The 15392-nt window shown below is 40.9% G+C and overlaps 1 protein-coding gene across 2 annotated transcripts; it reads left to right on the forward strand.

Moving 5' to 3' along the window:
- Window positions 1–10233: 10233 nt before the first annotated feature.
- On the forward strand, window positions 10234–13363 carry LOC123425202. Of its 2 annotated transcripts, XR_006621797.1 has the most exons (5): window positions 10234–10471; window positions 10974–11155; window positions 11511–11885; window positions 12011–12993; window positions 13062–13363. XR_006621797.1 is itself a non-coding variant. In XM_045108876.1 (4 exons), exons 2-4 carry the CDS (start codon window positions 10978–10980, stop codon window positions 12730–12732), a joined length of 1275 nt encoding a protein of 424 aa, XP_044964811.1. In that variant the 5' UTR covers window positions 10234–10471; window positions 10974–10977; the 3' UTR covers window positions 12733–13363. The 2 variants fall into 2 exon arrangements, 1 of the variants encoding a protein (XP_044964811.1); XM_045108876.1 differs by having other exon boundaries at window positions 12011–13363.
- Window positions 13364–15392: the final 2029 nt, after the last annotated feature.

A 15392-nucleotide genomic window follows, 5' to 3' on the forward strand; every position in this document is an offset into this window, starting at 1 on the left:
CAACACTAACTAGGAGAAAGCTAATTATGTATTTGGTAAGTTGCATTGTTTTGGGGCTATTTGCATCCGTGGCCAACTAAGTGAAAATAGACAAAAAAACATGTTTTGTCCATAATTTATTTGCATACATCCCCTCCAGTCTGGCTGAGCAAAAACACATGCATGGTGTTTGGTCGCGGGTCTGTTCTAGGCAGATGCAAAATGTTGTTGTTTGGTTACATGTAAGACATGCGGACTACTAACCTCTTGGTTGGAGTTGTGAGGTTATAAAACACACACACACACACACACACACAATATAGGCATCTAATAACACGCATAACATAAATTAGAGTCATGCTCACACACACTTAAACTATCAAATAGTTGCGACAACTTTTAAACTAAACATCCAACACAAAAGTCTTAAACTGATGCAGAGATAACACTCTACATATCCATGGCAAATGCCTCCCAGTGCCTCTTGCACTTGGTCACTACCTCAACATCGTCATCATTGAAAACAATCACCTTCAAGGTGCTCGGAGTCGCCATCTTGAAAGCGACGAGCTACCAGTATTGATCCGATGTGCAACGTCGAAGGGGTATATTTCTTTTTATGGACATGCTATGATGACGGGTGCCCATGGGTAAACCATAAAAAACTCAACTAATCTTTATTATAGATCTCACATACTTGATTACAAGGGTAGATGGGACTCAAAGCAAAAATACTAAGCAAAGCAAACCTGAAATGTATTTCTCTAAATCATGAAATAACTAAGGATCATACTAAAATAGATAGTAATGATGACGGGGGTGATGGTGATACGATACCGGGGCCCCTCCCCCAATCTTGGAACAAGCTAAGGGTGGTGCTCATACCCAAGTACTCAAGCGTCCTTCTCACGTGATGGTGGGGGTGTAGTCGCATTCTTCTTTTTCAACTTATGTCAGAGGATAAAATTCTCCTCCCTCAAGTCATCACCTCTTGCTCGAGCTTCAATATCTTCTTGCATAATGCCATGTTGCTTTCCTGCAAAAACGTCACGGGATAAATTGATCCTTAGATTTCTTTACCCTGTTTGGTACACTGGACTTCTTGAATTCCATATGCATATCTTCGTGTTGAGGTAGTGGAACTTCATCTTCATCTGAGATGGCTTCCTTTGTTTCCTCTAATTCATTGTCCTCCTCCTCATCAGTGGACCAAAGATAGGGATAGAGATCCCCAAAGATCTTTGGGTATGAAATATAGTGGGAGCCATAGCTCTCCCCATCTGAATCTTGAAACGACATATTCTCAGGCCTCCAAGAAAATAACTCGAAACAAAAACAGGAAAATCTCGCTATGCGATAGTCAAAACAAACAGGAGTATATATAATGATTATTTCCGGACCAGAATACGTGCTGAGGAAGAAGTCGGAGCCCGGGAGGCACACGAGGGGCCCACAAGCCATTAGGGCGCGGCCTGGGAGCGCCCTATTGGCTTGTGCCTCCCTCGTGGGTCCCCTATACTCCTTTTTATTTTTGTAATTTTTCTAAGATACCAAAACCAATAGAAATTATTTTTTGGAATTTTGGGAGTCGGTTTACTTATCGTACAACGTGCCTACCCTTTTTAAGGTTTCTGGAGTGTTCCGAAAAACTTCCTTTATGTGCTCTTTCACTGTTATGACTTGGATGATATTAGTTTCCTCATTACGGGTGCATGTGAAATATAATGTTTGATTCTTTGTCCATTCACCACTCTCGGAGTTTTACTTCGAAGTTATTAACTTTTATGGCATCGGAGCGATAGACCTCCTTGACAACATAGGGTCCTTCCCATTTGGAAGGGAGTTTACCTGCGAAAAATCTAAAACAAGAATTGTACAAAAGCACTAGGTCTCCTACATTAAATTGTCATTTTTAAATTCTCTTCTCATGCCATATTTTAACTTTTTCCTTTAAATAACTTAGCATTTTCATAAGCTTGCATCCTCCATTCATCGAATGAGCTAATATCAAACAACCTCTTTTCACCGGCAAGTTTGAAATCATAATTAAGTTACTTAATTGCCCAATAGGCTTTATGTTATAGCTCAATAGGTAAATGACAAGCTTTTCCATAGACCCTTTCTATAAACGATATGCAAATAAAATTCTTGGAGTAGTAACACCCATCTAATGAGTCTAAGTTTAGCATCTTTCTTTTTCATAAGGTACTTAATAGTAGCATGATTAGTGTGAATAGTCATTTTAAAATCAACAATGTAAGGTCTAAACTTATCACGTGAAAACACAACTGCTAAAATTTCCTTTTCAATAGTAGCATAATTCCTTTGAGCAGTGTATAGGGTCTTACTAGCATAATGAATAATATTCAATTTATTGTCTACTCTTTGCCCTAGAACAACACCAACAACATAATCACTAGCATCACACATAATTACAAAGGGTAGGTTCCAATTAGGTGGTGGAACAATAGGTGCAAAAATTAAGGATTGCTTAAGTATTTCAAAGGCTTCTACAGAATCATCATAAAAAATAAAAGGAACATCTTTTTAGAGAAGATTAGTTAATGGCCTAGAAATCTTTGAGAAATATTTAATGAAGCACCTATAGAAACCAACATGACCAAGGAAACTTCTTATACCTTTGATATATTTTGGGCAAGGCATTTTCTCTATTGCATCAACTTTGGCTTTATCCACATTAATACCTCGTTTAGAGATTTTATGCCCAAGCACTATGCCTTCATTCATCATAAAGTGGCACCTCTTCCAATTCAAGACAACATTAGTTTCATCACATATGTACAAAACTCGATCAAGGTTGTTCAAGCAATCATCAAAGGAAATCCCATAAATGAAAAAATCATCCATGAAGACCTCAACAATCTTTTCACAAAAGTCAGATAATATAGCAGCCATACATCTTTGAAAGGTAGCAGGTGCATTACATAGACCAAAAGGCATACGTCTATAAGCATAAGTTCCAAGAAGGCATGTGACACGTCTCTAATGTATCTATAATTTTTTATTGTTCCATGTTATAATGTTATTATTTTAGAACACTTTTTAGGCACTTATCTACCAATTCATATTATTTTTGAGCACTAACCTATTAACCTAGTGCCTAGTGCCAATTGCTGTTTTCTGCATGTTTTTCCACTTTTCACGTTTGTTAGAGCATAATTCTCCATATGTGGTTTTGGTAATTGATGACAATCCCTATGGAATAATGTTTGCCTTGAGTGATATTTGTAGGATTTGTCCATAGGTACATCTTGAAGCCCATCTGTTGGTTTCAAGGAGTTTATATGATGACCAAGGTGGTATTCAAGGTTTTATCCAAAGATTGGTCATAAAGACACAAGGTTGATCAAGACTAAGTCAAAGAGGGAATCAAGTTGATCAACACACAAAGCGTACAAGATGTACCGAGAGGGATCAAGTGATCCCATGGTATGGTAAGCATTGTCCATTACTCTTTGTGTACTAACCCATGGTCTTCGTGAGAGTTCTGTGTGGGGTTAGGTGTGTTTCCATGGGCTTGCGTCAAGAGGAAGATCTCATTCAACCCATTGAAGATTGCGATGTGCAAGTTCAAGTGGAGCATCATGGAGAGATCATGCTTGAATCTTGCCATTCATTGTGGTGGCAATGGACTTGTGAAGATGTGCTGAAGAGTCGCTCACCCATAGTGGAGTACGGGGGAGCAATCAACTAGTCTTCATCGGGCCAACGCAATCAAGAAAGGTGGCCCATCTTGAGGAAGTCAAGATCGTCATCATCCATCTCAAGTGGACTTTGTGCAAGGTATAGATTTTCCCTTGATAGGTTTTCTATGTTAGCGGTCTCACGATGGTAGTTGGGAGACTAGTTTATAGGATAGATTGGAGTACTATCAAAGAGGACTCTCAAGTGAGTAGTGTGATCGTATCGTTCATTGAGAACTTAAACCATTTGCATCCTTGCATCATATTTCTTGGTTATTGTTTGGTGGTTCTCTTTGTGAGTTGTAGAGCTTATGGTCATCTTCATGACAAGCTCTAGTTCATCAAAAACGGAGCCCATGTGCATCTTCTATGATATTTTCGATGTTGGAGTTTTCGTCGGTTCTTCATTCATAGAGGGTTAACATCTCTATATCATTGGCATTTTCATACTGTCTCTTCTTAATATTTCGCTGTTGGATAGCCCTTGTCATCCTGAATCGAACAAGCTTGAGTTTGCTCAGTTCGGAGCTCGTATGCAACAGTTGGCGGTACTACCTCTCTCGAGTACCGCGGGTAGTACCGCTTATTTTTGGGTTTTGGAGTCTTAAAGCTTCCGAGCGGAAGTAGTACCGCTCCGGCGGCACTACCGCCTCGAGTTTTCTGCCGTTTTGCTCATTTTTCGTAAAACTACCGCTCCAGCGGTAGTACCGCTCAGCCCAACGATAGTACCGCTTATGCACGACCAGTGCAGAGAGCGGTTGGATTTGGGGAGCACTATAAACGGTGGTCTTCTTCCCCCATTGATCCCCAACTCTTGTGCTTGTATTCCCCCCCCCCATTGTTGACCTTCTTCGAGCTTGCTAACTCTCAGTCCTTCCAACGATTCCATCTAGTTCTTGAGGGAAAAGAGAGACGAGATATCGATCCACATTTCCACCAATCACTTTTTCCTCGATGTGAGGGGAACCCCTTGGATCTAGATCTTGGAGTTCTTCATATTCTTCTTTGTTCTTCCTTTCAGTTTCTTCCATAGCATTAGTTGTCGTGGAGGAATCTGGGAGAGAAGGACTTGGGCACTTCGTGTGCCCTCTCCATTGCATTTGGTGCATAGGTTCGAGTTCTCCACGGTGATACGTGGAAGTGAAGTTTGAGAAGCGTATTACTCTTGGGAACTTGGTACCTTAGAGCTTGTTCTTCTTGGGTTCTTTGGTGTCCTAGAAGCTTGGTGGTTCCTCAAAACTCAATCATTGTGGTGTAAAGCTTCGGGCAAGCGTCCGGGTCTCCAATTTGGTTGTGGAGATCGCCCCAAGCAATTTGTATTGGTACCGGTGACCGCCCCAAGGGTCCCTTAGTGTAATCACGACATCTTGCATTGTGCGAGGGCGTGAGGAGATTACGGTGGCCTTAGTGGCATCTTGGGGAGCATTGTTCCTCCACACCGCTCCAAACGGAGATTAGCATCCGCAAGGGTGTGAACTTCAGGATACATCGTCTCCGCGTGCCTGGGTTATCTCTTACGGCACCGTCGAAGAGGAGGATGTTGGGCCTGAAGGGGCACGCGACATGGGCATGGTCTCTCAAGAACTCACGGCTCGCGATCAAGTATAGCGCCATCTCTTGCAAACGAGCTTGCATCTCGTGGCCGAGGACGGCGGCAGGAGGGTAAGGATCTTGTACGTGTTCAGGTCGGGGAGGACCGGGATGCGCTCCGTGGCATCGTCGTCAGACCCATCTCCGTCGACCGGTGGCATGAGTTCGTCTTCGTCCATGACCGTCGCCTCGATCTGGGAGGCCGGTTTAGGGTTAGGGTTCCTGCGTGGCCAGGCTGACGAATGTCGATCGATCATTGCTAATCGCTTGTGGTTTTAACACCAGTGCACGTTGGCATCGCAAAGTCCTTTTTACCCATGTCAAAAACAAAAGGTCCTTTATACCCAGAAAGTCCTTTTGCGGAGCATTTTCAATAGATGATGTATATTTTAGTGCTCTAAACTGGTGATATAACAATTTAAAGCACTAAAAAGTGCATAACTCCAAGAGATGGTCCAAAACGGAGATGTAAAAAAAAGCAACTTCAACAAATGATCCAAACAAAGATGTAAAACTATTCGACGGCCGCGCAACACATATTGCAAACAACATAAAAAATTATACACATCCATAATATAAAATTATTACATAAATTTTCAAATCCACGAGATCAAATGCAACACAAATACAAGATAGTTTTACACAATACAACATAGTTTTTCACAAACAAATAATGAATCTATGCGGCTCTTTCGCCATGCCATTTTTAATGCTCTTCCATCAAAACTTTCTAGAGTTGATCATCCACATCGATGTATCTAATCTCATTATACACTTTCATGAAACGTGTAATCCGTTGTTCTTTTTGCATGGGGTTAACAGGAATGCCCATCAAGTGATAGAAGTTGTGATCTAAAATTTTTCCACGGTCGTTCTCAAGGATCATGTTATGCATAATCACGCAAGCAACCATGATGTACGAAAGGATATTTTGATCCCAAAATCTAGATGATCCTCGCACAATAGCAAATTGAGATTGCAAAATTCCAATAGCCCTCTCAACATCTTTTCTAGCGACCGCTTGTGCATTGTGAAAGACGAGTTCTTTCTTACCTTCGGGTTTTGCAACCGGCTTGACAAATGTATTCCACCTCGGGTAGATCCCATCTGCAAGATAGTACCCGTAGTTGTATGTGCGGCCATTTTCTTCGAAGGTCACTAGTGGTGCTTCTCCATTTGCTAACTTGGCAAAGAGAGGTGTCTCGTCGAGCACGTTGATGTCGTTGCAAGATCCATGCATACCAAAATATGCATGCCAAATCCATGTTTCATGATCGGCAACTGCCTCAAGAATGATAGTGCCATCCTTCCCACGACCCTTGAATTGTCCATGCCATGCTTTTGGTCAGTTCTTCCATTTCCAATGCATGCAATCCACAGACCCGAGCATACGTGGAAACCCTTGAGCTTTGTTCATCTCCAAAAGCCTCTCAATGTCCTGAGCTTTGGGTGCTCTCAAGTACTGTGGACCAAGCACTTCTACCATAGTCTTTGCTTGACATAGAATATAGAAGTGCTCTCTTCCATCACCAAGTTGTCATCAATGTAATGTGCCGGAACACCATATGCCATCATGCGAAAAGCGGCAGTGACCTTCTGTTCAATGCTATGGCCAAGCAACCCGACACAGTTCCTTCTCTGCTCGAAGACTGGATTATGTTGCTTCACGGAATTGCAAATGTGGATGAACAAGTTTTTTGACATTCTGAAACGACGTCGAAAGTATTTCTCCGGGAAAACAGGTGGTGATCCAAAGTAGTTGCGCACCAACCGTTTGTGTGCATCAATCCGCTCTCTCCGAATGAACGCACGACCATAGACAGAACCATCGTGCTTCGGCTTCTTCCACTTGTGCATGGACACTAGCATATCAATGTCCTCTTCTTCATGCAAATCAAATTCCTCGTCCGACGATGAATCATCCACGAATGAGGAGTCAACCGAGCTCATCTACAAAGCAGACAACCACATTCAAACATACTATCCAATCCCAATTTAAATCATCAAGTTTCGTCATTTTTTTACCTTGAGGAATTCTGTCGAACACCTTGTGCGTGGGGTGGAAGAAGATGGCCGACGGTTGGATTGGTAGTAGGTCACTGCCGCGGAAGGTTGCGGACGGCGGGCAGAGGAGAAGGGAGCTTGACGGCTGGCGGAGAGAGGCGACACGACTGCTTCCCGAATCGACGACACCGGGGCGACTGCTTCCCGAATCGGCGGCGCCGGGGAGGCTGTGAGACGCCCTCCGACGGGGGAGGCGATGCGGGCTAGGGCGGTGGAGGGCAGCGGCAGCGATTTGGGGTGGTGACGTCGACGAGACGGCAATTTGGGCAGTGACGGCGGCAATTTTCGGTGGTTGGTGCTCGAGCGGGCGGGTGATCGCGAGCGGGAAGGCAAATGAACTAGCGGTTGGTGGTTTCGCCGACGGCCGCGGTTTTACATCAGATGTATCTCGTGATGCAAATTTGCATCACGAAGTGTTGTATTTTACATCTCCGGAAGGCGGTGATCCAATTTTTTTTTCATATGGACCATCTGTTGGTTCATAGTTTTTTGCTCTCGAAGATCTAAAAGTTAGGTATTTTTACATATGGATCGTCTATTGGAGATGCTATAACGTTACCTAACGGTAGCAAATCCATCATTCAATTTCACATCAAGATGCTATTTATTTACACTTCATTTCTATACAAAAATGATACATGAGAAAATACAGCTACTGGGGCCACTATTGTCCCTTCTATTACACCTTTGCTAAATTTAATCATTCATATATTTTAAATTACAAGTTATTTTTGGAATAATTTATATATTTGAATTCGAATTAGACCAATCTTGGATATATTGCAAACAAACCCATTTCACTTGAAAATTAAAACAGAATAATTAAAAGTGTGCAACAGTTTATTTCATAAGAATGAAATATGTTATTTCGAAGGTGTGCATTTAAAATAGATATGATTTTTGTGAAACAAGCCAGTGGAATGTGAAATGCATTTCTGAAAGTGATATCCAATATGAAACTGAAATGTTAAGTTGTGAAACTGATTATTTGAAAATGTGTAATAGTTTATTTGAAATTTTGAAATATGTTTTTTCAAAATGTGCAATTGAAATAGAAGTGATTTTGGTGAAACAAGTGAGTGAAAAGTAAAATGTAGTTTTGGAAAGCGGAAAATATGAAATGAAATGTTAACTTGTGAAATTAATTATTTGAAAATGTCTAATAGTTTATTTAAAAATTGTGAAATATGTTAATTTTGAAATGTGCAATTGAAATAGAAGTGATTTTGATGGAACAAGTCAGTGGAAAGTGAAATGTAGTTTCTGAATGTGGAAAATATTAAACTGAAGTGTCAACGTGTGAAACTAGTTATTTGGCAATGTGTAATAGTTTATTAAAAAAAGTGAAATATGTTATTTAATAAATGTGCAATTAAAATGATTTAAGTTTTTTTTTAAACAAACCAGTGGAAAGTGAAATGCATGTTCCGAAAGTGAAAGCCAATATGAAACTATAATGTGAAATGTTGAAATTAAAATGTGTTTCAGATATGAAATGTGAAACATTGAAATTTAAATGTGTTTGAAAGATATCCAAGATTGCTCTAGTTTCATAGATCTTTGCGCCAAGAGTTCAAATATATAAATTATTTCAAATATGAACTTATGATTTAAAAGATATGAGTGTTATCAATTATGTAAGATAAAATAAAGTCAATAGATTTGTTTGCAGAGGAGAGAGAAGAGGTAAATGCATACATGTCCTGGGCTGCAAAAAGTAGTACTCCATGCCTCACTACTCCATCCGTTTCTAAATATAAGTTTTTTTAGAATTTTATTAGAGAATTACATACGGTGTAAAATAAATGAATCTAGACTCTAAAATATGTCTATATATATCCGTATAAAATCCCCTATGTGAAACCTCTAAAAAAACTTATATTTAGGAACAGAGGGAGTAGGTGATAAAATGATGGACCTGTTCTCCAAATACCAACATCTTATAAACATTTGGAAACATTTTATACAACATATGAGTTAATATACGGTTTGAGGTGCCGCTGACTGATAGGCTAGACAGCCACTGGTAGATAGCACTAATGCGCAAATTTTCATTTCGCCTTTTTATCCGAGTCGGTATCTACGAGTAGTTTCCAACTAATGTAAGCATGCCACCTCAAAAGTTGTCATAAGTTATATTTCTCTATTCCATTCTTTTTTTATTTAAGCCATTATACCTAGGGCCCATCCACATGATTTTAGTCACACACCTCATTTAAGATTGATGATTTTTTTTTCAAAATCGATGAACCTTTTCTAAAATATTGAAAATTTATAAACTTTTTTGAATATCGATGAACTTTTTTGAAATTGACGAACATCTTTTTGAAAATGCATGATTTGTTTTCAAAATTGATGAACTTTTTAAAGATTTATGAACTTTTCTCAGTTCATTGAACTTTTTTTAAAAATACATGAACTTTTTTTGCATTTCTATGAACTTTTTTTGAATTTCTATGAATTTTTTCAAATTTAATGATATTTTAAAAAAATTAATGAACTTTGTCTAAATTGGATGATTTTTTTTATCAATTTCAATGAACTTTTTTTCAAATTTATGAACTTTTTTTAAAATTGATGAACCTTTTTTATAGATATGAGCTTTTTTTCAAGTGGATGAACCTTTTTATTTAAATATGTAATCCTTTTTTGATTTTTTATTTTTATTTTCGTAACAAATAGAAAATGTGGGCGTTTTTTTCTATTGGATCAAATAAAAAAACAGATCAAATTAAACTGGGCAGCACGCTAGTGGGTCGGTCCATGCCAGCGACGCTGCAGGCGCCGGATAGTTAATGGAGGCCTGCAGCGCTGCATAGGAGATCCCCGTCGGCGCGTGTGTGATGGTGAGGAAGGGGAAAGGATCCAGTCCCGTGAAGTGACGCCTTCCGTGGCCCATTTGGCCCGTCGCAAGTAGAGCACAGCTTCCCCTGCGCTGCACGTCTCTGTTCCCTTCCTCACGACGTAACTGAAGCCGCCGTCTTTGTACTCTTCTTCTTCCCCCAGATCTTCCTCTACTGCTGCTACCTCGTTTCTCCCCCCTCTCCCACACGGCAGCATCGTTTACCCACCAAACTCCTCACTTCATCCGTGGAATCTCGCCCACTTTCCCGGCTCAGATCCGAGCTCGTACGGTACGGAGAGCCTCGCCTTCCCCCCCTGGCATGTCTTTTGAAGTTCAGATTCAGATATTTTAGCTTTCGTCCTGGTTTCGGTCGTGCTGCTAGTGTCTTGCTGCTGGAGATTCTTTAGCTGTAGTTTATTCGCGGAGAATCTTCGAATTGTTTGAAGAAGAAAAAATGTTAATTGATACGGTAGTCTCAGTTTCTTGGCGTCGTGGCAGCTCAAGTTGTCACATAATTTGCCACGGATGCATGCCAACTGCTATTTCTAATGTTGGGAATGGAATATGCCCTGTTCATGGCTTTCTTTACAGTTCCATTTCCCGTAATTTTGGTCATGGCTGAACAGCTTTCAGCATAAACTAGGTTTGTACTCTGTTATGCTTGCTATTGATTTTGTTCCCTGTTTGTGTGTGCGTGTTTTACACTAATTAAGTAATTAGTCATGTTTGCAGACAGCCTTCGAGTATCTTATTTGTGTAACGCATCCCATCTGTTGCTCATCCTGTTACAGCGAAATGGTGATCCTTTGTGCTGGCCACCCTGCTCCTTCGGTTCATTCTGAATTTCTATCTGGATGGCTATCACTCAACAGCTCCAGAAGGCCTTACCGTTTGAGCTCAACCGGAAGGAACATCAGAAAGCAAAACAGACATCAGCGGGCGATTACCTTCGCAAAAAGCTCTTCATTACAAGGTATGTCTCGTAGAAATTAGGCAGGACATCTCATTCAGTAGCTAAATTAGTTTCGCCTGCTTTGGATGCTGGAATTTTGCATTTGTTCCTTTGCAAGCAATATATTCATTGGAAATCTCACAGTGGATCATGTAAACCGTGATACGAATAAAAGTTCTTCTTGTATTTACTCAGATCTTCGGATGCTCTTAATGGCCTAGCCTTCAGCAAATGTTGTGCAGCAGTACTGTTCACATGTTATGACATGTCCTCTGTTATGATGTAAATTATGAATTTGTGGCTGAACCTAAACTTATTCTTGTTAATATTCAGACCATACAATTACTGAATTTCTACCTTCCATTGCATTGTCCAGATTCAGTGGCCTCTGTAAAACCATCTCGTCTTCTGCCCACAGTAGAACCAAAAACATTTCCCAATAGTGTCCCTGATGAGATGCTATCAAAACTCAGATTGGAAGAATCTGATGCATTTTACATACTAGAGCTGTGCACAAGTAGAGAACTTAGTTCCTCTTTGCTAGATAAGAACTCCGCGATCTTAGTCTGCTTAATTGATGTTGACGGTGACTCCTTGTTACAAAGAGTACCAGCAATCTATGGGGACCAACCTTCACATGGCACCAAGGCATCACAATTCCTCCCCTTTCAAAGTGGTTCAGTTGATATCATTACCTTTAAAGGTCCCAAATTGCAGACAATCAAAGAAATCTGGATTGGCCTTGAATCAGGTACACTATCCACCTAGTTGTCTATTCTGTGCAAATATGTGCCAGTCCTTGCTATACTAATCTACCCACCTCACCTGATGAAAATCTTCTTTCCTTCAAATCTTAATATTACTGTTGAAGATCAGGTTCATGGAGATTAGATGGTTTAAGTTTGAAAGTGATCCATGGAGCACGGGATACACCTGAAGATCTTAAGGGAACACTTGAGCTCAAGTTCAGCGGTTTGCAGTACACGTTCGACAAGCTGAGTGCGCTGCTTGGTGAGGAGGGAGCTTCAGTAGTGGAAGCAAGGCCTATTGCTGTCACTGACCTGTCAGGAATTAGCATTTCTGACCTTCAAGAGGGACAGCTATCCTCAGCAAGGACAGCCTCAAGCATTAAGGAATTGAAGGAGGATGGACTGAGGGAGTACGCTGATCTCAAACAATCCTTGCTGCTTTACGACATATCTATTGTTATAACAGGTTTCTCTGCCTTCACTCTGGCTTCGAATGATGGGGCCGCCTACTCGTTCCTCGTCGGCGGGATTGGAGGGTTCCTGTATCTATTGCTACTCCAAAGATCTGTGGATGGGTTGCCGGCAATTAGTTCTACTTCAGAAGTGAGCAGTTCAGAGCCCTCTGTGAATTTCAGTGGCGTAAGAAGGCCATGGTTGATATTGTCGATTGTAATGGTTGCTGGGGCTGTTGCACTGAAGTACGGTGCTAGTGGTGACAGCTTTGAGCTGACTCCAACTGAGCTCTTCGTTGGCGCCGCAGGGTTCCTGGCGAACAAGGTTGCTGTTCTTCTGGCAGCATTCAAACCCTTGCAAAGTAATTTGGAGAGTGACGATGGATCCGTGGACTGATCTTCCTGACAATATTGCTCTGAATATACTACCATGCTTTTTAGAAGGGTGTAAAATGTAACAAGAAGTAGCGTTTCATAGTAGCTCGACAGCATTCAAGATCTGAAGCTCGGTATCGAAAGTGCAGGGGACAAGCTCAGGGGTAGAATGGAAAGGTGTATGCTTGTCACTTGAGCCTCTTGGTAACTTCATTCCATCAGCATGCCCAACCACAGAAGTTCATCTCGTAGCATCCGTTTGAGAGTCAATCAAGAACAAAAGGTATGGTTAATAAAATCATAAAATACATTTCTGGCTATAGTAATGCTACTCAAACTCGAATTGTTCAGCTTAGCCTATGCAAACTCGAGTACTTGGCTGCGCTCAAAGGCATGTAGACCGTGACACCTGGAGATGCCAGATACCTCAAATGGTTCAAATATTCATTCAAATGAGATGGTTTGGTTACTAACTCCAAACTTATGATAGTTTTAGCATTACCATATGTTATATCGCTGTAAATAAATTAATCGACTGTCCCAGGCAGTTGGGCTGCTAGATATTACAATACAAATGTCTGTATATAAAGTGGAGTTATAGTTTGTCTGCTGAATGTTCTTATGATTGGAAATATAGATGTATTTTCAGTGTATAAAACTAATATTTTGAATTATACTTGATATTAAAATATGGTATTTGTGATATATTTCACATCAGTTTCAGACACTAAAGTGAGCAGATTCACAAATATCATATTTGAGAAGTATGATTTCACTCAAGTAAAGAATATAATTTCACTAATTTCAACAATCTGATTTTAAATAGATAATCAGTTCCACGTTTTTGAAATAACAAGTTTCACATTGAAATCTGCTTCATATAAATGAGAACTGATTTGACTCATTTAGAAAAAAAATGATTTCACTCGTTTGAAAAAACAAAATTCACTCAATTATAAAAATGGTTTCAGTTATTCTAAAATACCGATTTCATTCATTTCAAAAACTGATTTCACTCATTTTCCAAAACTGATGTTTGTGAAATAAAACTGATATCTAAATGAATGAAATAAGCAATTTCACGAAAAACTCATTGAAATAAGCAACTTCACAAATATCAATTTTCAATTCCAGCTATATTTCATAAGATTGGGTAAAAAAAATTGAATTGAAACGTTCAAATTTATGTGTTTGAAATGTATGCAAGATTGGTCTTGTCCTCGAGGTCTTAGCACCAGGAATTTAAATATCTAAAAATATATAAAAAAAGGTACATTTAAAATGTATGAATGATTGGAATAAAATCGTGTTTGAGAAAAAATGAGATAATTCTATAACATGCACGTGCAAACATATAACATATGGTAAAAATGGACGAAACTGACCCTTTTCTGAAACTTTAAGAGCATCTCCAACAGGCGTTAAAATAACATTTACAACACCAAAATAGCACCTTTTGCTCGCAGCAGAGACTCCGACGGCCGCTGCAAAATATTGCGCACGCGAGCCGCTCCAGCAGGCGCTGCAAAAAACGGCACGCGCGCCCAGCACAAACAACATTTACAACTCAAACAAATACTTTATCTTCCAATACAACAAATAGTTCAACAATACAACATCAAACATACAAATCACTAGTTTTGTCGGTCATTCCATGCCCACGACTCCTCGATTAGATCCTTCTGAAGATCATCATGCGTTTCGGCACGTCGAATGGTATTGGTAGGAGTGTCGGTGTCAAAAACCGCCGGATCTCGGGTAGGGGGTCCCGAGTTGTGGACCTTGGATCGATGGGTTGCAGGAGACGAAGAAGACAGTATTTACCCAGGTTTGGGCCCTCTTGAGGAGGTAAAACCATATCCGAAGGCTTAAAAGCCCGGGTGTGAATAGTTCCTCATCTGACAGCCTTTCTAACGAAAGGTCGTGATAGTATGTTATGAAAAAACTCGATCTGCGGCTCGAGGCCACTTTCTCATGGGCACGTCTTATCAATGAGGAGATCGTGCCCCGCATTTAAGGGGATACGAATAATGGCTTGGGTTATCCCGCGAGCGTTCAACGGCGCGGTCATTTCGGGAAGTGGCACGGCCTGCGGCGCAGTAAACGAGAACCCTTGGTTTTACGGCCTCCCATAAAAGGGAAAAAGATCCTCAAAGCCACCAGAGGCATTCTAGACTCGACCCCCTTTCCTTCAAGCTCCAAGAGCCCAGATCCATTTCGTTTTTCATCCTCTCCGAGCTGCCCTTTCCCAAGCTTAGCCATGGCCGGCTCGGGCTCCCAAGGCAAGTGGGAGATCTCATGCGTCTCTGACATGGATATTCGGGAGTTGAAGCTCGCCAGCTACCTCTCGCCCAACATCGCCCACCGTGCACTGGAGGAAGGCCATGCGGTGCCTACACCAAAGACCGGCCAACGGGTGGTGTTCATCCCCCACTTCATCCGAGGACTAGGCTTCCCGCTCCACCCCTTTGTCAGGGGCCCGATGTTCTACTACGGGTTAGATTTTCACGATCTTCCCTCGAACTCATTCATGCACATCTCTGCTTTCATCACTGTTTGTGAGCCCTTCTTGCGGGTTCAATCGCACTTCGGCCTATGGCTCAAGACCTTCAATGTCAAGCCGAAGATGGTCAGCGGTTAACACACCAACTACGGAGGAGCCGTGATCAGCAAACTCCCCCG

This window comes from Hordeum vulgare, chromosome 2H, assembly GCF_904849725.1.
Source record: "Hordeum vulgare subsp. vulgare chromosome 2H, MorexV3_pseudomolecules_assembly, whole genome shotgun sequence".
Taxonomy (NCBI): Eukaryota; Viridiplantae; Streptophyta; class Magnoliopsida; order Poales; family Poaceae; genus Hordeum; species Hordeum vulgare.